Below are 20,700 nucleotides of genomic sequence, written 5' to 3'. Positions count from 1 at the left end.
TAAATAATTCAACATTTTTAACTAGACCACACACTAGCAGTAGTCTTCTGTAGGAACAGACTACCACATTTCAAGAAAAAGCAATCTACTATTCTGAGCATTTAATGTAATTTCTTGTAGGAAATCAAGTAGAAATTTAACTTAAGAAATGTAATGCCTTAATTGAAGTGCTGGGAGGTTTTTTGTGGGTTTTTTTTTGTTGTTGTTTTGGGTGGGTTTTTTTGAGAAAGTACAGCAGTACAACAAAAGTGCAGATGTAGTTATTCCTTTTCCTCTGGTTTTTACTACACAGTGCACCACTAATCAACTATGATAATTAATGAAGCTGCATGAGAGGATGATCAGTCACTGGAACCGGCTCCCCCAAGCAGTCGCCATGGCACCAAGGCTGTCAGAGTTCAAGGAGCACTTGGACAAGGCTCTTAGTCCTCTGTTCTATTTTTCAGAAGTCCTGCAAGGAGCTGGACTCAATGATCCTTATGCTTTGGGAAGGGGTGGGATGGAGTTGAGCTGCAGGCTGTGACACGCACCTGCAGAAGCACATGGCAGCACAGAGCTGGCCTGACCTTGGGAAGAGGCATCACACAACATACCCCTACGGAGAGGAGCCTGCTGGAGGCTGACAGACGGGTGAACAGCGCGTGATCACCCCTAAGACTCCATCCAGGAGCTCAAAGGGAAAGATTAGGTAATAAAAAAAAGGAAGGGCAGATTGCGTTGATTAGAAATGCAGAAAAGGGAGGCTGACAGACGGGTGAACAGTGCGTGATCACCCCTAAGATTCCATCCAGGAGCTCAAAGGGAAAGATTAGGTAATAAAAAAAAAAAAAAAAAAAAGGGAAGAGTAGATTGCATTGATTAGAAATGCAAAAAAAACCCCTGGTGTTAGATAACCTTTGAAACAATATACAGAAGGACTCTGAATGAAAGGGTTGAAGGACTTCCACAGGCAGCTCAGAGGAAGTAACTTCTGTGTTGAAAGTAAGCTGATACATCAAGGTGCAACTCAAGGACAACTTAATCAGCCTCAATTATGTTAGAGGGAGGGGGGAGGTAAAATATCAGTTGATCAGACTCAGCAACACTTCCACACAGCCAAGGATTAGCCAGTGAAGTATAGGCTGCAGGTTTTATAGGGTAACACTTGGATTGTTTCCAAAGTCAAGAACCTTGTGAACATCTCCGACCTCATTTAAGGACTTCATACACACAAAGATTTTGGAAATCTTTCTATCAGAAGATATCCTACCTTCCTTAATTAGAAGTATGTCAATTACAGAAAGCAAGTTCATGGCACATTGCATCCAATGAATTTAATGCTCAATTTTTCTCATCATTTATAGATCAATTTATATTTGTTCCATAAAATCAGTAGGGTTTAGGTGAAAACATCTAAAAATACTCATGTATATTTGCAGACACTATGCAGGAAAGGTTTTGCAAAACCTGAAGCTTCAGATTCTAAAAATTGCAATCAAATTTCTAAATTTGATTCTAAACTATGCAATCACCCAACCACTTAAAAAAGTTAGCAATAACAGATATTCAATACCAAAACTTTTATTTGTGCTCTTTTAAAGGAAGTACATTTGGGCCATTTCTGCAGCTTCTTGAAATATGTATGTTATTCATTTTATCACCTCCAATGAACTAAAAATTTCATAAGAAAATTATGGGTTCTTATGTAGGTTAACATCAATGTAAACATTTGTCTCATTCAGAAGATTTACAGTAGGCAGGTTGGGCAGAGGGAATCTAATTTTGTGTGCCTTGTATCACTCTTTCCCCCAAATTATTCCAAATTTCTTGAAATATTTAGAAACCTTGGGAAAGTCCAAGCAGTCTCTTGACTGCTTTTTTGCCTCCCAAGGGTCACTGCTTATCATGAAACAGACTCACCAAGAATGTTAAACATTTCATAGTATTCAGAGGCTGAAACATACTGAAGTCCTCTGAAATTAAGTGGACATAGTGAAAATCACCAACGTAGTGTAACTTTTACTACTCTGTATTGGAAGATACTTGAAGAGTATTTTCAGTCTATTTCCTTGCAGCTGAAAGATTTCTGGAATACAATACATACTTTATGTGTAACTTTTTAAAATGGAAGTAATCACATACATGCATCACTACAAATACTGTCCTGTTAAGGTGACTATTGTCTGTGTGAAGGAGAATTCCAGCTTCTGACAAAGAGCTGTAGTAACTAAAAAAAGCTTTCCTGCAACTTCTAAGAATAAAATTAAAATAATTGGTTCTAGATAATAGGATTACACACACACACATATATATGTGTGTGTGTGTGTGTGTGTATCCCCAGGCTATTTGAGAGTCCAGTGATGAAGTTGAAAATACAATTAAAATCTAAATGCAACTCAATCACTGTTTTGCATAGCATAGCCATTTTTGTTTTAGAAGGTAAATGTGGATCACATTCACTTCTTACAGCCCTGAGGGAGGGAAAAATGCACATTTCTTGGAAACACAGTGTAATTCATCAGACTTCAGAGCAGTCTTCTCAGAAACTGCAAAATTCAGGTTTTGCAGAAAGAAGGCACACACCTCCAGTTCACACCTTTTAGGAATTCACCTATATCCAGAACTGCATCCTGTGTGATAACTCACAATAACTATTTCAATAACTAAGTCACATGCCAAAATATCCCATTATGCCTCACCAGAGGGTCCTGATTCAGCGAAGAGTTAAGAGCAAACTTAAAAACTGTCCTACTTATAGCGACTATTCAAACATCAAGATTTAACCGAGCTGCAGCACGGAAAGCATCAAGTTATAGAGTAACCCTGCAAAGCAGAAAGTCTACTGATACCAAAGCTAAGTGAAAACTATCAGAGTGCTGTCCAGGCTCATCAGTCAGACAAGGTAGCTCTAAACGCTGCCGAGCGCTGTCCAGCCCTCCGCGATCCGCTGCTCCCGGCCTCCGGCAGTGCCCGGCCCGGGGTCCCTGAGCCCAGGCTGCCTGCCCGTCCTGCTCCCTGCCCACCTTTCCCGACAGCCAGCCGCAGCCTCCCCGGCCTCGCTCAGCCCTCCGCCAGCCAGAGCGAGTTCCCCGCTCTCTTACTTTAAGTACGAGTACCCTGCTCTGTTACTTTAATTAAAGCGAAATCTGCCCCCGAAAGGCAGCAAGTAGCGGAAGCGCGAGAAGGAATTAACTCGTTTCCTGTTACTTTAATCCCTTCACTCCGGTTTTAGCAGCGCTGCCCAGGGCGTTCTGGCTGCTCGCCCGGAGCGAGGCCGTGAACCAGCAGCCACAGCCTGGGCTGCTCCGACTGCGGGAGGCGGAGGGGAGGGGAGAAGGAGGGAAGGGAAAGAGGCTGCTCGCCGCCGGCTACGGCCCCTCGCAGTCGGGGCAGGCGGGCCGGGCCCGGCGGCGCGGTGGGACCCACCGCCGCGAGGCGGAGCAGAGCGGGGACCTGGCCGTGGAGGGGAGAGGGGTTCAGGCTACGCACCCAGCAGCAGCCCGTCCATGTCAAAGATCAGGTGAGTGACCGGGCGCAGCGCGGCCGCCGAGGAGGAAGCGGCCATGGCGAGGCAGAGCAGCCGGAGTGCGACAGGAGCAGAGGCAGATGGAGCCCGCCCGGTGCGAGACTGGCCAGGCCGGAAACCTAACGGGGAGGCCGGGGTAGGGCGGCGGTTTATAGCGGCACCCGGGGCGGGCCGGGCCGGGCCTGCCTGGGCCTGCTGGACCTTTGTTCTGGCTTGTTGTACTTCTTAACCAAAGTCTATTTCTCTTCTTGGGGCCTCTTATCTTGCAGAATAGCGCTTCGTGTCCAGAGAGGTTATGGAGTCTCCCTCTCTGGAAGCCATCTGGATGCAGTTCTGTTCAGTGTGCTCTGGGATGACCCTGCAGGGAGGTTGGCCCAGGCGGGTCCCTTGCAACCAGACTTATTTTGTGATTCCTAAATCCTGTTTGGTGCTGCTGGCGGGAAATACAGAACATGACATCAAGTTGACATGTTAGCCAGTGTCTCTTCTGCATGACTGTGCAGAGGTACTATTTCACTAGACTATAGTTGAAACAAAAAGGTGTAAATCTGTATGAAACTGTGAGGGATGAGTAAAGTAATGGAGAGAAAAAAATTCTGTGAGGAAGGAGTAAATCTGTCTCTTACAGGTTGCTGAGTGCAAGAGTGGTTAATTGAAAGCTGGTTTGGGTGTTGTATGTTTTTTTCTGAAACATTCAAGAAGTTCTGAAGTTCAAGAAACAAGACTGTTCTTAAGTTGAAACAAAGTCTTCCTGCGGGGACACATCATCCGATTTTCACTGGACAGCTGGGAGGGAAAGAGGGCACCAACCTCATCAGTTTTTTCCCTTTTGTGTTTTTTCATGCAGGTAACTCTCCACTGGGCATCGGGATCACTGAGGCACCAGTTGCAGAGGCAGACATGAAAAGAGCTGTTTCAGGCTCCCAAGGTGACATACTGGCTGGAAGATGTGTACTGCTGTGCCATTCTGTGTGAGGACACTGGTTAGTTGCAGCTTCACCTAGGGGGAGTCCTGTCTCATTTGTAGGTAGGGCTTGCAGCAATTCCTTTTTCCTAACAGCGCCTTCATTTTAACTGGCAACGTTTCACCATTTTAGCAAGTTAGTGGGGGCTTTTAAAGCCTTAACTGTAGGTATCACATAGCTATATTTGAATTTTAATTTAGGCTTGTTAATCATCTTACCTGGCCCCAAAGCCTATCCCTTGCAAGTACATGTACCCTACATTTATGTGAAATATAGACACAGAATTCTCCTGACACCTTCTCCTATAAGACAAATAAAACATCCTTGGCCTTTACTTGTACATTTTGAATAATAAAACTTGACTTTCAAACAACAGTTTTTGAGTTTTGGGTTGGTTTTCTCTTTTGTCTCATTCTGTAATGATAATGCTGCTTAGGCCCTGTTTGTGTAGGCTAGGAAAGGGATTGTGTGCAGTACCTTCAATATTTTTTAAAAATTCCATGCGTAGTTGTGAAATTGGTTCCTGTGTAGATTTAAGAAAATGGCTCCTGAGCTTTGAGGGGTTTTTTTTTGTAACCTTACAATATATGAGTATTAAAAATGCCTACGGCTGTTTTGTTTCTGCAATAAACACTGTGCAACAAGTCAATATTCCAGTTTTGTTTCCAGCAAACATTTATAGTTTCTTTTGTAGCACACTTAGTTGGGAGCATAGCTAGAATCTGTAGGGGTAAAATCAAAAATACAGTAGGTCAAAAAAGGTGTTAACCTCTTAAAGGGAATTGAAAAAATAGTAATTTCAATAGTTATAATGGTAGTGTTGTGCTGTCCTAAGAAAGAATGTGATTCTGCTGTAAGAGACAAATATTTAAAGAGGATGGGTAATGATGTAGTATGACAGTGTTATCTGAGGTAGATTTATTAACTTTCTTATTAGCAAATCTTATAAAAATCTGGTTTTTAATTGTATGTATGGTGAGGGAGTAAAACCTTTATTTGTTACTCAACAGATGTAGCTTTTTCATGTTACCTTGAAAAAGTACTTGATCATAACTTCCATTGCTTCTAGCTCCTAAAAAGGGGAAAACTCACTATTTTTAGCATTTAAATTCCCTATTTGTCTGAAAAGACAAGGGTTTTACAAAACTTGTGAGTATTTAAAGTGTAAATAAGTCATTGGCAATCTCTGTGAAAATAGCCCACAAAATTAAAGTGTAATACAGAAGCTGAACATTTCTAGGGTTAAATGGTCTGGGTTACAAATCCTATGGTACACGTTTCAAGACTGTCACATTGCTGACAGGCTGGTGACCTCAATTTGCTTTGCTTTCCTCTGGCTCATCAGTGATAATCAGTGTGATGTTAGCTTACTTGATTCTTCAAAGCTGTGTTCAAACACAGGAAAATCTTCCCAAGATAGAAAACTGTTTAGGTTTATTCTGTGTGATTAAGTCTTTTTACTAACAGAATGAAATTAAGTAAAAGTCCAAGCAACATGGTAGAGCATAATTTTCTAGATACATAAGTAAGAAATTGTGCTGATGTAAGTTTCATTTGAGCTGTCTTAAATATCTGTATCTAATGACTCACCAGTAGTATTTGATTTTGTTGTTGAGTTTTTTTTTTTTCTTGAAAGGGAGTGAGAATTTGATACTAAGAATTGTGGAATTGATTTTTTTATTTGCTGCTATTTTTTATTACTTATTTGAAGTTGTCTTTGAGTTATAAGGATTTCAGTGACTTCAGGGTTGTGGGAAGCATATTATAGTTGAGGCACAGTGATAAGAAACACCAATAATTAATTATATTCGTACAAACCTGATGTATGCATATTGAGAAGAATGAACTTGGATGTAATAATTAAGATGTAATTCTGTAACTGGACTTGAATCCTGGAAAGTCTGAAGAACACAATTCTAACTTCATGTACATTTTAAAATCTATGTTGCTATCTGGGCGTACACCAAAGCAGATATATGGTGTTGTAAGGTACATATAGATCTGAATGTCCAGGTTTTTAAACACCTGTAAATTAGCTGCCTTTAGGTAGCCCTACTTAAGACCAAACAAATCTATTTTCTCTGGTTTTGTAATAATGTGTTAAAATTTAATTGGTTTTATTGTTCTTGAATGAGAGATAAAGTGAAACTACTCAGGTGCTGTGGGGTCATTAAGTATGGAACACAATGTTTTATGTACTAGGTCCTCTTAACCTTTTTTTAACTTCTATATTGTTTGAGTTTTCTTTACTTTGAGGCTGGAAGTTTTGTACTTCACTGAAATTTATGTGACTGAGTTCTTTCTTGGAGAGTAAAAACTTCAGAATATGCTTAAGTGTTTTCATAGGTAGTACTTGTGATTATCAAATCAATTATTTGATTCAATAATTGCAGTTTCCTATTTCACTATTTCATATTGTGCTGGAAGCACTGATTCACTTACCTGTTTTTTATGCCACTCATAGGAGCATCATGCACTATGTGTTTCACACAGAAATTACTGACTTTATTTTTCTTTTTCTGTAGGCACCTTGACAAAGAGGATAAACAGATTATAATCCGTTTTGGTTTGAATATTAAAAAAGAATCAAAAGACTTGAATAAATCCAGTAATTTAAATTATTTACATAAACAGCTGTTAAACCCACTATTAGTAACAAATTACTTCGAATGATTTAGAATTAAATGTAAATTCATGTATCGGCTGAGATTCTCAGCAGTTGCTATAGTTAAGCCTATAAGCTTTCAGAAAATGAAACCCCTCTCAGTGCTGGATATCACCAAAGATGAGCTTTTCACCTTAAGATTATGAATTAGGTGACTTGTATTGTTTCAGTTCATGTTTTTATAGGTACAAAATGGAAGATTACCATATGTATTAAAGCAATTAAACAATACCATGGAACTCCTGATCTAGGTCATGTTTTATTGATTACATAGGTTAAAAGGATGTATATGCTCTTTTAATCAACCACATGAGTCTTTTCTCAGCCAAGCAAGCAGGGATAGGAGAGCCATGTGTTTTCTAGATTTTGGTATTGACAGCCAGTTACAAGTGAGATAGTTAAAAAGGCAAGGAGGATGATGTGTTAAGCTGCAGGAGAATGAAGATATGTGTTACTCACATGTGTTCATTTCAGTAAATTTAGATGAGGCACTCTAGAAAGGTTCGTTTTTAGATGTCAATTGCTGTATTTATTGGTGGAATTATACAACAACAAAGTTTCTAAAAATGGGAAAGGAAGCCTTAATATCATGCTTTAGGGCCTTTATTGCTTTCATTAAAGTCACTGAGAACCATTTACTCTCCTTTATGGATTGTGACTTAGCTTGTTGACATACTTTTTGGTCTTCTAATAAATATTGGCTGCACACAGGCAAACTGTTCAGGTAATTAGCAGTGTCATTGCAATGAAAATCCTGAAGTGCCTAATGGCTGGGTCCTGCTTAGCCTTAAACCGTCAGGAAGATTAGAACAGAAGGGATGGCATCCCCAGAAATTATGAGAAGTATTGTATCCTGCTTTATTTTCCCTGTGATATGGGTTTGCTGTAACTTTTTTTTGTTATGGTATAACTTCCATTTATTTATCTAAGTTCCCATTGTTACTGGAATCTAAAATATTTGTTATTAACTTGGTTTTATGTCTTGTCTGCATGTGGATTTAATTGCTTTTTTTGTTCATTTTACTACAGTTTGATTGTTACAGATTAATCAAAAAGTTTTGTATTTCTGCTGTCATGTGGAATGCACATTTTGTGAACCTTTCTGAGCAAGTCATCTGTAACTTGTTGCTGGAAGTAAAGGTGAAACTGAATGCAGTCATCCTTCCAGTGGTGAGTTCCAAAGCTCAAACTTTTCAAAGGCTGTGGTAATTAGATCTTCAGATGGAGAAGAGAGAGAAGGAATTGTGATTCTCAGGGTCACAAGGTCTCTGAGCCACTGATCTGTAATGCTACTTCATGTTTAGGTTTTATATGCATGTTCCCTGCTTGGGATGCAACAAGCTGGGGAGTTGAATCTCCAGAGCTCAGACATTCTGCCTACTCTGTGGCTGTGTGCCCTTAAAAGTTTGTATCTATCCAGAAGAGTTGAATAGAAATAAATGAACTGGCTGACACTCAGCCCAGAATGGCTGCATGATCAGGAGGAACATGCTGACAGCCTGGGAAGTGCAGGGAGTCAGCTGGAGGCCAGCTATCATACAGTACTGTGACCTTTCTTTCTTTGCAGTGATTCTCAGCTTCTAGAATTATCTAGGCAGAAAAGCAATAGTACTGTACTGATATGTATGAAAAATAGCAACTCTGATTGGGAAGCAGAAACGGTGCAGAGAGGAGAAGGGGCAATGCCAAACAGAACTAGCCAGCTCATGGGTCCCCATTGCAGCGGAGTTGTATTAGACATCCAGGCTGTTCCTTACTGTGGGAGTTGGCACTTTTCCTTGGCTGCTGGAGTTAGTGTGCCTCCCAACCAAGTCATAATTCAAGTTTTTGAATTCTCTTGCCCCAGAAGTTACTGCCCTGTTCTCCTTCTCCCATGTACACACACAGACATACTGGTAGTATACCTCAGAACATGCTCTTGTGTACAGGCAATGGCAAATAGGCTTTGTGACCATGTAAGGCACTGAATAATCTTTGGGTGAGGAAATAGTTCCATCACTAGCCTGTCCACTTAATTGAAGTTCAGCTTATATTTACCTTTTTTAAGGAATTAGGTTCTGTGTATTGTAACAAAATAGATAAGGGAGTGATGTTGCTTTATTTCTTATTTTAGATATTTCAATTGAAATGTTCTTTGTAGAAGACCAGCAACAGACACTTGTTTTCATAAAGCTTATAAAACAAGGAACACCACTTGTAAATACTAATACAGTTAGATGGTTAGATACTAGAGTTACCTAGAAGAATGTAATGAAGTTCAAGTGTTGTCAAGCCAGTCAGGCCCTGACTTTTTTCCCTAAGACAGCTAGCTCCACTTAATCAGGTAATCTCAAACATTTCACCTTGAGTTCTGTGGAGGTGAGTGATTGCTTACAGTGACACTGCAGGTTTGAAAGAGTCCTCTATTTCCATTTCATGTATTTATGTATAGGTGCGACCACAAGAGACGTTCAAGATCTAAATGAATTCTCTGCAACAGAATTGTATAGGCTTAAAATATGTGTCCAGACATTATGCTTAAATTTTTCTGAATCTTCCAGTGAAACTTTTACTTTGCAAGGATATTCTGTGTTTTTCCTCTACTCTTCTTTTTTTTTTCACTTTTACAAATTGAATTTCTTTCATCTACTGTTGTAAGTTATGCTTTCTGAACCTTTTCATATTTTAATTGCTCTTCAGCATTTTAGGTTTTCTGTATCCTTAGAGAAGTCCACCACACAAATACATTTGCTGTAGCTGTGGGGCTTATAAAAGACAAATAAAAAGTGATTTTTTGCCTTTTAGACCCAGATAGATCAACACCTTTGAATTAACATAAGAGCTGAATTACTGTCTTTGCCATAGTTAGGTTCTTACTGCTGATTAGTCAGGTTTTTCCCCATGTTGTGCCAAGCTCAAAACTTTTGTTGCTATTTGTCCCATTTAAAATTTTCTTTATGGTTCACTTCTATATGTAGTTTCACTAATTAAGAGGAGTCAGTATCATGCTTCAGTGAAAGAGATCAGGGGCAGTATCTCTAGCCCATTAAGAGCTTATTACCTCCTCATACAGTTCAAAATCTCTTTACGCATTTTTAAGTATGAAAAACTACTATCTTGCAAGGCTAATGAGGCAGATATCTGCAAGAATCTGTGCTGCAGAATGAATTGTTGTATCCTTGTTTCAGGAATGTTGTATGTGTCATTTAGACCAGTGACTGCTACATGCATAAGGGAATAAGTATTATATTAATGATTGTGTTTGACAGCCTGGCTTCGTAATCTGTTTTTCACTGACTTTTCCTTTTTATGCTAATAGTTATGCTCTCATCTGGAAAAATCAGACTAATACAATTTTCCAAAAGCTATTAACAAGACTTTTAATATTAAGATGGCTATATATCCTAATGTGCCATAGCAAAACTGAGCTTTTGTTGTGGGCATGAAATGGGGCATGGTTAGGGTATATTTTGGAGTTGCAGATCATGGAGAAAAGCCTACAGGCTTCAGAGGGCGCAGAGCTTCACTCAGGATGTGGCATTCTTGTCACCAAGCATCAACTAAGTGAACTTTCTGAAGTTGGTAGAAATAAAGTAAAACCCTGCCTGATTTCAATTTTTCAGTATTTGGGTGATGGTTGATTCTTGGAGGACCTGACAACATGTGGGGACATGAATATCCATATGCTTTTTCTGACTTCATCACATCCAGGAAATAAAATAAATGATCTTGTAGATGAAATGAAAAATATTTTTCCTACCTGTTCAAGCCCATCTTTGTTTAAAAATCATGTTCTGTTTATGACTTACAGTAGTTTAGAACAATATTATTTGATAGTCAGAAACTATGGTTGTAGCAACTACAAAACCTGAATCTTTCTTCTTGCATGGCATAGCCAACACATTCTTCCAGCTGAACTCCCATGTGTAAATCTTAAGAAAAGTTAATCACAATCATTAAAAAAACCTTTAGACCGAAACCTTTAGACAGTGTTATAGAGTTCTATGTACAATCGCTTTTGGGACTTCCTCAGACCTGTATAAAGTCCTCTGCAATCCACAGATTTTACAAGTTCATATAAGGACTTTCTATCAAGATACGTACATGACTACACAGTTTTCAGAGGGAAACTTGCCAATGTTTTTTTGGACTAAGCTGAAGAATGAAGTTTAAGCATCTTGTTTCACTGTAGGTTTTTTTTATATTCTCTAGAGTCCAATAACCCAATTTGTACATAGTCCCTAGAACAGCAAAACTTTTATCTTTAAATTCTGTGTAAATGCCTTTCAAAAATAACCTTTGAAATTAGATATATTCCTTGGGTTTCACTATGCTAAGAGAAGTTAACAAATACCCTTTGTTTCATCTTAGCTCTGTTACTGCTATGTTTCATTTGAATCTAAGTAAAATACAAGTTTGTATTAGCAGATTTATGTGGAAGCAGAAGCATTTACATGTGCACCAGCATTCAGGCCGGCTAAGATAGCAGTGTATCGTGTTTTGTTTTTATCAAGACACTGTACCATACATGGTAGATGAACATTTAGTTGTGTGGTAAAGTTGGATCCTAAACTTCTGAAACTTTGGCAGAGATGTTTTGATGAACTGAAACAAAGGGTCTGATTCGCTGCAGCTCTCCCTTACCACTAAAATCCAGTGAAAATTGAGAAAATTGAGTCATGCATCCTTCTTCCTCCTTTTTATCCCAAATACTAATTAAAACCATAAGTTCAATGAATTGAGCTCTTTTATACATATGAACATTCGTAAGTAAATCGGTAGGTACTGACTCCCAATTTGTGACCAAAAGTCCAAAGTACCTTAAAAAATAATGTTTCTAACATGAAAGAAAAGAAAGGGACTGGGTGTTTGTATCTGACTCTGCGTTTCCGTGTGGAAAAAGAAACCCAAACCACAAAAGCACCTGTTGGCCATAATGGAGAATATTATTAAGTATTATTAAGAATCCATTAAGTAACATGGATCATTGGAGAATACATTACTGGGTGGCGTAGTACTCTGTTGGCCATGCTTAAATGCAGCCTCCCTGTTGGCATTTCAGTTTTCACTCCTGCTTAAGCTTTGAACTCAGCAAGTAATTGTCACTTTACCCCTTAGTGATGTATAATCAAACATGGAAAAGAAACCCAAACAAACAAACCCCCTCTATTCAGTCTTCATTCACTACTCAGATATGAAAGGATGTTGATTTTTACACTCATTACCTCATTGTAATTTTTTGCATACTGTTATAGTTAGAATGAATAGATCTTTATACACTGCATTTTGGTTTTCCATATCAAATGCCGTAAATTGTCATGCTAATTTGCACAGACAAGTCTGCTTTTCATTAATTTTATCTATATTTTGTCATTCATGTCCTTGTTTTTATCATTACCTTCTTCTAATTTATATAATCATAAGGTTTTGAATGAATGTTAATAATAATTTGTTTTAATAAAATTTACTGTAAGTAGTTATGCATTTAAGAGCTGCAGTGTATATACACAAGAAATGTGTTTTGTCACATTTGTTGTTGATGGATGTTGCTTCTCATCTGTTGTATCTCTAGTATTTCTTTTGTCCATATACAGGGTTTTTTAATAAATTCTAAAATATTATTAATCTAAAATATAATTAGTCAAAGGGTTTAAAAAGTAGTTGGCTATTTATTTTAGAGAGATTGACAAGATCTTTTAAAAATGGTTTTTATATTCACTTACTAAAGCTTTGAATAAATGCAAGACAATAGTGCAGTTTTTCAAAGGCTTAAGATAAGGGCTAGCATTTCCTATCAGCATTTGAGATTGAGAAAAGGTTGGTAATTTAAAATTCTTTCAAAGTTGTTAAAGTGGAATGTTATTTCAAAATAGAGGAAAAATGCAGAAGAAAGCTCAGGACAAGCTGTACTGATTTCCTGAACCACAGAAAAATGTAATTTAAGCTTTGCATTTAGGCAGCTCTTCAAAAATTTTGGTTCAATTTGATTTCTCACAGTCATTGTGAGCTCTTAGGTTTTGCCTGGAAGAAAAGTAAAATTTCATACTTAGGTTGTAAGGCTTAGATTCTGTTAAGTTTCATCAGCAGTGGTTGTCACAAATCTTTGGACATCCATCTTTCTCTTCCTGATCAAATTTCCTCGTGACAAATACATAAATTGGAGTGAGGAGGACAATAGCTAAGAAGGAAGGTAATATGTCAACTAGCCAGAACTTTTTGAAGTTTAATGAATGATTTTTCATGTTAGGTTCCTTGGGCTTTCTGGAAGCAGTCATTTTCTGGGAGCACATATAGTTTATAAGTCAATTAATATTAAAGAAACCAGGATGGGCTATAGTGTATAGTATTTATAAAAAGAGAATCTCAAAATATCCTGTGCCTCCAGTGGAAAAGTTTGAAAAACGCTGATCTGAAATTATACTTTAAAAGGTGTTTCAGTGTAGTTTGTGTAAAATTGCTATGTAGATATTCTGTAGGAATGCTTCCCATGTGTACAGAAGGCAGAAATGTATTGAGATTCTGGCATAGCCCTTGTTTTCAAAAAGTGAAGTGCAAATTCATGAAAAAGTCTTGACAGAAGATCTTCAGTAGCAAACTAAAATAAGCATCTTGATTAGGCACATCTATGTATCCATTATGAGAACATGCTGAAATTGTTTTGTACTACTGAAGCAGGGTCTTATCAAGAAATCCTGTCAGTCTTGTATAAACTATCTTTTTCAGTGTTGTCCTTCTTCCCGCCACTCTTGTGTTTCACTTCACATGACTGGACTTTGTACCCATGTACTGATACGTGTACAGCCATTTTGTTTGCATAGGAGAGGCAAAAACTGGAACAATTCTGTGCTGCAAGGTAAAACACCCTTTCTGCCCCAAAGTCTGTTCCTTATATATAGTTTATATTGTGAACATTGGGGTAATGTGTAGTTAGAGATCATATTCTTTCACAGCTCAAAGAAATTCTTCATGTCAGGAAGTTAGCAATTATGAGAAATAATAACATATTCAATGTTGTCTTTTCTACGTTTACTTAATACAGTGTATTTTTTACAATGAAGAAGAGATTGCTGAAACCCTACACTCATGTCTGTAAGATACTATCAAGTATAGCGACAAATTATTTTGTAACAGAAAGCACTTTGCTATCAGGTATTGCAATGGAGTAGAACATTCCCTGCTTTGAACAGATTATAATGAGTATAAGCATTACTTTAATTGTAAAAGCATTTTGAGGAAAATAGAAAGCAGGGTCCTTATGAACTAGAAGACTTTCCAGCTGTGCCACAGCAGTTTGTTTTTTTCTTAACATTTAAGTTCTGGTTGTTTAAAATGTAATGTTGAAAGTGTATGTTATTTTGGTTATGGAGTCTGTTTCAAGGATCAAATGGAAATGAATTGTTAAATAGTTTTGGAGGGGGATAGGTTCTGAAATTAGCTTTTAGTTTTGAAGTGACTGGTTCATGGTGCAGTGTATGTAATCTGAAAAAATCCACTCAGTTCAAAGGTGGAAGTAACTTTTAAAGGGATATTAAATAAATCTAATATTTTCCTTTGAAACCTCATACACATTCACCTTGCAAACTGGGAGTGAACATAGCTACTGAGGGGAGAGTATATGTAAGAGGAATCTCTGAGATGGAGGAGAATGGCAAAGAGTAACAGAGAAAGGGAAAATGTAAGAAAAAATCATCACTTCTTGATAGGATGTATCTGCCAGGCTTAAACAAAACAATTGCATTTGAACAACCATACTGAGACAAGAAGAAGGAAGATGAAAGACAAGCCTATATAACCAAAACAAGTGTTGGAACAGAATCTGACCATACCTATTGCTTGCTATGCAGTTTTGTAATGACTCATTAATAACATGTATTCCATTCATCCTGTTTTCTCACAAACATGTATTTTGCTTTTGCCCTCAGGATGCTGTGTAGGTGGATTTTAGTAAATATGTGTTAAAGCCCTGTCAGTCCAACAGCTGAGGCTGCGCTGACACAGAGGAGAGCCCCAGTCCCCAGCAGGGAGCACTGTGTGCTGCTGGCCCTGGAAGAGCCCATGTTGAGGGCAGTCATGGAGGAGGCAGGCAGCGAGGCACAGCAGCACCGAGAGCAGGGACTGGTGCTAGAGAGGCAGGGACAGTAGCAGCACCTGGGCAAGCAGAATCGGAGGAGTCGAGCCACTGCATCTGAAAGGTATTTAGCCTCAGTTTACATCGATGGCACACTGATACAGGGTTCTTGAGTAACAAGGGATTTCAAATAGGGTAGAGCAGGGTTTAGAAAGATAACGATTGCAGAAGAATTTGTGGGGCGGCTTCTTGATTGTATGAGCAGAAGTTTGGGGATGAGGATGAATGAAATAAAAGTGGTTCAGGTGAGAAGTTAAGTTGAGAGCAGGATTACAGGACAACTGAGATGGCTTTTTAAGACACGCTTAACAAGAATTGTGACTATGGCACTCTAGGCTTTGAACACACAAGTTTGAACAGTTTCAGGTATGCACTGATTTTGGATTTTTTTGCATCCTGGACCAAAATTTCAAATTTGGTGCAAAAATGGCCTTTTTGTCTACCATGCTAAAGAATCAGATGACTAGCCATACTCATAAGGAAATCTTAGAGTACAGATCTCAAACAGATCTGGTTTTCTCTGTTATTGTTTATATTCTGCACTGCTGACAGAACTGACTATTATGATGAAGAAAACTAGAAGCTATTGACATGGGCTAGTCACTTACAAGAGTAACTCAGCATCCAGGTCCTCTATTATTGTAATAAATAACTGGGTATGTTCTCTACTATAGCAGTTGTCTAATAACAGCGGTATTGTCCTGAAAAAGGCATTTTGGACAGAGGAATTGATACATTCTTTCTCATTGATTAACAGAATCCATTCTTTAAAAACATTAGGTTGTGTTGTACGTAAAGGCACAAAGCAAAGGAAAACATATTTTTTAAAAAACTTATTTAAAAACATTCTCATGCAGTTGGAAAAGCACATTTTTTGCTTCAGAAATACTGGCAGCATGATCTAGACCAAGCCAAAAGATAATGAGACCCCTGGAGCTATTACTGAGAAACTTTCAAATGTTAATGGAAAAGCTAATGCTGGTGTATCACAAGAAAAGGTGTGCCATAAAAAAAAATAGAAAAATGCCTTTTTTGAATACCTTTTAGTTTATTTATGATCTTATAATGTTGTACAAAATAAGGTGAGAATGAAATAAATTCCTATAGTTTTGAGGTACTGATAACTTTCATTTTGTCATGTTGGGATTTTTCCTCAGCAAAAAAAAAATTGCTGTTCTGTTTTAACAGCAAGAATTTACAAGTTTCATAGAGTTCCTATGTAAGCAAGGAGTAAATAACCAGGGAAAAAGAAGGGGAGGAAGGAAGGGAAGGAACAAGAGTTTCTACTTACACAGGGCAGAACAAACCCAGATACCTCTGGCTTTAATTGCTGTTTTTCCTGTATTGCTGTAATACAATATTTGCATTTCTACTGTTTATTCAGGTATTTTTATTTTCTGTCTGTCTCTAAGAATATACTTAGCCTCTTCTTTGTATATGTCTACAAATACGTATTGTAGACATATTTTTTTTGTCTTCGAATTATTTGCTGTTTCGGTATCCTTCATTTTAAGACATTCATTTTATTTTTTACTTAATCCTATGATGTTTAAAGTCTATTTCTCAAATATTTTCTAAGCTAAGTATAGACACTTTTTTTTTTTAATATTTGATGGGAAAGTCAGTTATTCTTTTGTAGAATTCTTGACATTAGTAAATGATCAAATCATTGGAATTGGGATACACATTTGGTTAATTTGTATATGTCTTGTTTTGTAAATGTCTTTGCCTTTTGTCTGCCACATTTTTTAGCAGACTCTTGATCTATGTATTTTGCAATCAGACTGCTAAAAAGCCACTATGCAGCTCATCATCTTTCTTTTCTTAATTGTATAAATGTTCTTTCTAGGGTAAACATTTTCCTGGTTTGTAAGACCTCCTAATTTCATGATCCTTATGTGTTGTTTTCAATTTTGTTTTGCAGTGATTGTATTTTATTTTTAAGCTGTTTTGTACTTTTATTTTTAGTGAATAATGCTAGTGGAGTATCTCATCATTAAAGGTGGTTATAAAATTACTTACCATCTTCCTCTCCCCCTCTCCCCTTTTCTAAAGCTCTTTTTTCATTATGTTATTTGAGGGGAAAATGGAAATGGCAAATGGATAAAGCTATTATGTTTGTTTTAATTTTGTATTAGGTGCTAAAAATTGGATAATTTGAGAGTTAATCTTTTAACTCAAGTCAAAATAATGCAGTAGAAATATCTCCCAGCCTAAAAGAACAAAAAAAATGGTTTGTGGTTTGCTTTCTCCTTGTAAGTGCTAAACAGGCCATTTTTCGTGTTTAAAAGTAAGTGAGAGTAATTTCTCTTTTAAATTGCCTCATTTAAAAAAGAAAAGACTTTTTTTTTTTGGTTTAAACCCACCTTTTTTTCCTTCTAGAATGACTTTTGTCAAAAAAAATTCCAAACAGTTTCATTCATAACTATTTGCAGAATGAGGACAACATTCCATGGATATTAGTTGTAGCACAAAAGTAACATCAACCAGATTTTCCGGTTTTAGAAACTGCAGGGAAGGAGCTTGGTCTTTAATAAGCCACTACTTGTCTATTTTTAATGTCTCTTACCCATGCAAATTAAGAGGAAGGAGAAGATGTTTGTTTATGTCCTGTGAGCCTCCTGCTTATAGCAGCAACATCATAAGCCAGTTGGTCTCAAGTGAATTTTTTTTACTTTATAAGCTTTGCCATTTCTCTCCCTGGTAAAAAGTTTACTTTTAGATCTAGATGGATTCAGTAACAGCAAAGAAATTTTTGACTCCTGGTAATCAATAAAAGTAATTTGCCATTGGATCCATTTATTCCTTTTCATTTTAAATGTGGTGGGTTGGTCCTGGCTAACAGCCAAGAACTCACACAGCTGCTCACTCCCTGCCTTCCTTCCCCAGGGATATGGGGAAAAATTAGTAGGGATGCAAGTGAAAAAACTGGTGGTGAAATGACAGGAAAATCCCTGTAATAGGCAAAACCACTTGGGGAATACAAGTTAATTTATTGATAGGTAGCATAAATATTTAATTAGTTGGAGTATTGGGAAACAAAACAATCAAAAAAAGGACAAACATTTAATTTTACAGGAAAAACATTTTTCTTCCCACTCTCCCAGGTTCATCTTCAGATTCCTCTCTTTCACTTTCCTACTCTCCACACCTTCACTCCAGACATGTCCTGTGTTACTGCTGCAGGTTGTGCACAGTCCCTTCAGGGAGGCACTGGGTGGCACACCAGGCTCTGCTTGGCAGTCTCCTTATGCTACTTGTTGTTGGTCTACAGACCACAGTGCCTTTGGGCACGTTCCTGATCCAGTGTGAGACACTTCCTACTGCTCTGGCCTTTTTGTTCTTTCTTCTTCTTCTTCCTCTCCCACTGCTCCTCACAGCCTTCTCTCTCCGTTCCTCCCCCCTCCAGTATTTCTGTCATTTCTTAAATTTGTTTCCCTATGGGCTCATCTGTGATCAGCAGTCTCTCCATTGCAGAGCTGGCCAGAACTGATGATGTTCAGGACAGAGCAGCTCCTGGTCTGTCCTCAGAGGCATCCCCTGGAGTGCCCCTCCGCTCTCAAAACAACCTGCCTCCTCTTCTCCCACCTCTTATCTGACAGAGCAAACATTTGCATCACTGTTCCGTGATTGGAATGGATGAATTTCCCGTGGTGTGGTGGGAGTCAGGAGAACATGGAAGATACTTGTACATGAGTGCTGTCATGACCGTAATGTTCACTGTCCATGTGACTTGCTGAACAGTGCCCATGGACAGCAACAGACTTTTTCTTACCATGTATCAGGAACTGAAGTGTTTTTTCTTCTGTGACAAGGACCTCCATGAAGGAAAGTAGCAGGATCTAGTGATCACCTGCAAGTACCAGGCTGTTTTGTTGCCTTGTGTGTGTCACTTGTAGGAAAGTGGGCAGGGAGTAGATGGGCTGAGCTCATAGTCTCTTGTCTGGTCGCCTCTGACAAGAGCTTCTTGATATCCTGCTTGAATAAATTCTGTTATTTTTGAACTATGTCAAAATAAAGTTTATTTTTTCAATCAGATTTGTGACTGCAACCTAAACACGTTGGCTGTAGCTGAGTTCAATTAGAGAATTACCAATATTCATATAAAATAATCATTGCTCTTGGATTGACACTCTTGTCTCTTTTGTTTTAGAGTAATGAAAGAATAAAATATTTAAGATGGAATATTCATCATATTGCTATACAGTCTGGAAAGGAAAAATACCTAAATTAATCCCTTGGAGGAAAATCTCGCTACTGATACTCCTGAGGAATTGTCCCTAGTTCTTAGATTTCTAGTAGGAATTACTACTCACAGAATAAGAAATCATTACACCAGTAAGATTTGGAGAGTACATCATATTAATTGAAATCTTCATGTTTGTTTATTACAAAAAGGTATTTTTTCCATATTTCGTGCTGAGAGCATACAGACAACCAACAGGGTGGAATTTATTTCATGTAACTATTACTTTTGTATAAATGTAGTCTAAACTAGGTTTTAAGGCTTTCTAGTCTGTGGAAAGAGGTCATGAGTATTCCTTCCAAAAGTTCTTTATACCTGTCTTAAGAAAAAACTTAAGGTGCCTGTATCTTCCTACTGATTAAAAAGAAAGCTTAGGTAATTAGCTCAGACTAAATGCCTTACTTGAAGATTAATAAATTCACATGGATTTTCACTCATGGTTTGTACCATGAGTGTCTATTTGCTGTGGGCCATATAGGTACTTAAATACTACATGGGCAAAATCGCTATTGGTTGAATTTAGCTTTGTCTTAATTTTTCTATCTGGTACAATCAGCAATATTGAGAGTCCTTAAGTGTTATCGTAATGAAAGTATAAATAACAATAGAACTCATATAAAAATAATAACTCCTTGAGAACAAACTAATTCAAATGCCTTTTTTCTTTAAATGAAGCATTATTTTGGAAATAGCATAACATATTGGGTAATTTTGTTGATGTGCTACTTGCTAACCATATGTAGCAAACAGAATTAACTGGCCATTTCCCTGCAATTTTCTCTGGTAAATCACTCTATCTAGTAAAGTGATTATAGGTAGAGGAATATGGTGTTATAACATTCAAAGCTTTGATCGTGACAGATTCCAGAGGATTCCATTAAGTAATTCAGGGCAGGGAGGTGGGTTTCGTTGGGATTGTTTGGGTTGTTGGTTTTTTGGGTGTTTTTTCTGTTTGGTTTCATGTTTTCCTCTGACAGACATACAAAGGCTACCATTTCAGTGAAAAGGGTTTAGAATCTGCTTTCAGATTAAAGGAAAATAAAATTCAGTGCTAAGTGGTTGGTTGTGTTACTGTCCCTTCAGTGACTTACAGCAGGACTTAAATTCCAGATCACAGATTCCAACCTGTGCATGTACCTATGAAGGAGTGTGTTGGTGAAGTTGACTGTTTTAATCCAGTAGTACTTGTAATTAGAACTTCTATTTGAATTT

General features: G+C 37.8%; 2 protein-coding genes across 11 annotated transcripts in view; one reads left to right on the top strand and one right to left on the bottom strand.

Moving 5' to 3' along the window:
* Nucleotides 1-3,600, bottom strand: part of PUDP (pseudouridine 5'-phosphatase) — a 62,344-nt gene extending 58,744 nt beyond the window's left edge. Inside the window, exon 1 of the mRNA XM_064708845.1 lies at nt 3,469-3,600. Within this exon, the coding sequence (XP_064564915.1) occupies nt 3,469-3,544 (76 nt within the window). The 5' untranslated portion in view covers nt 3,545-3,600. The remainder of the gene's footprint in view (nt 1-3,468) is intronic.
* The window catches only part of STS (steroid sulfatase), a 107,857-nt gene continuing 90,348 nt past the window's right edge, over nt 3,192-20,700 (top strand). For 3 of the 10 annotated variants that reach the window (XM_064708830.1, XM_064708749.1, XM_064708777.1), the window contains exons 1-3: nt 3,192-3,499; nt 4,353-4,532; nt 8,165-8,305. In XM_064708830.1, coding sequence (XP_064564900.1) covers nt 8,286-8,305 — 20 coding nt within the window. In that variant the 5' untranslated portion in view covers nt 3,192-3,499; nt 4,353-4,532; nt 8,165-8,285. Of the gene's footprint in view, nt 3,500-3,592; nt 3,642-3,774; nt 4,011-4,352; nt 4,533-8,164; nt 8,306-20,700 lie in introns of those variants that run through there. The other 7 variants (XM_064708757.1, XM_064708766.1, XM_064708794.1 and 4 more) reach the window with 7 other exon arrangements.

Source organism: Zonotrichia leucophrys, chromosome 1 (assembly GCF_028769735.1).
Source record: "Zonotrichia leucophrys gambelii isolate GWCS_2022_RI chromosome 1, RI_Zleu_2.0, whole genome shotgun sequence".
NCBI classification, from domain to species: Eukaryota; Metazoa; Chordata; class Aves; order Passeriformes; family Passerellidae; genus Zonotrichia; species Zonotrichia leucophrys.
Note: the sequence above shows the minus strand (reverse complement) of the source record. Positions and strands in the feature narration are given on the sequence as shown.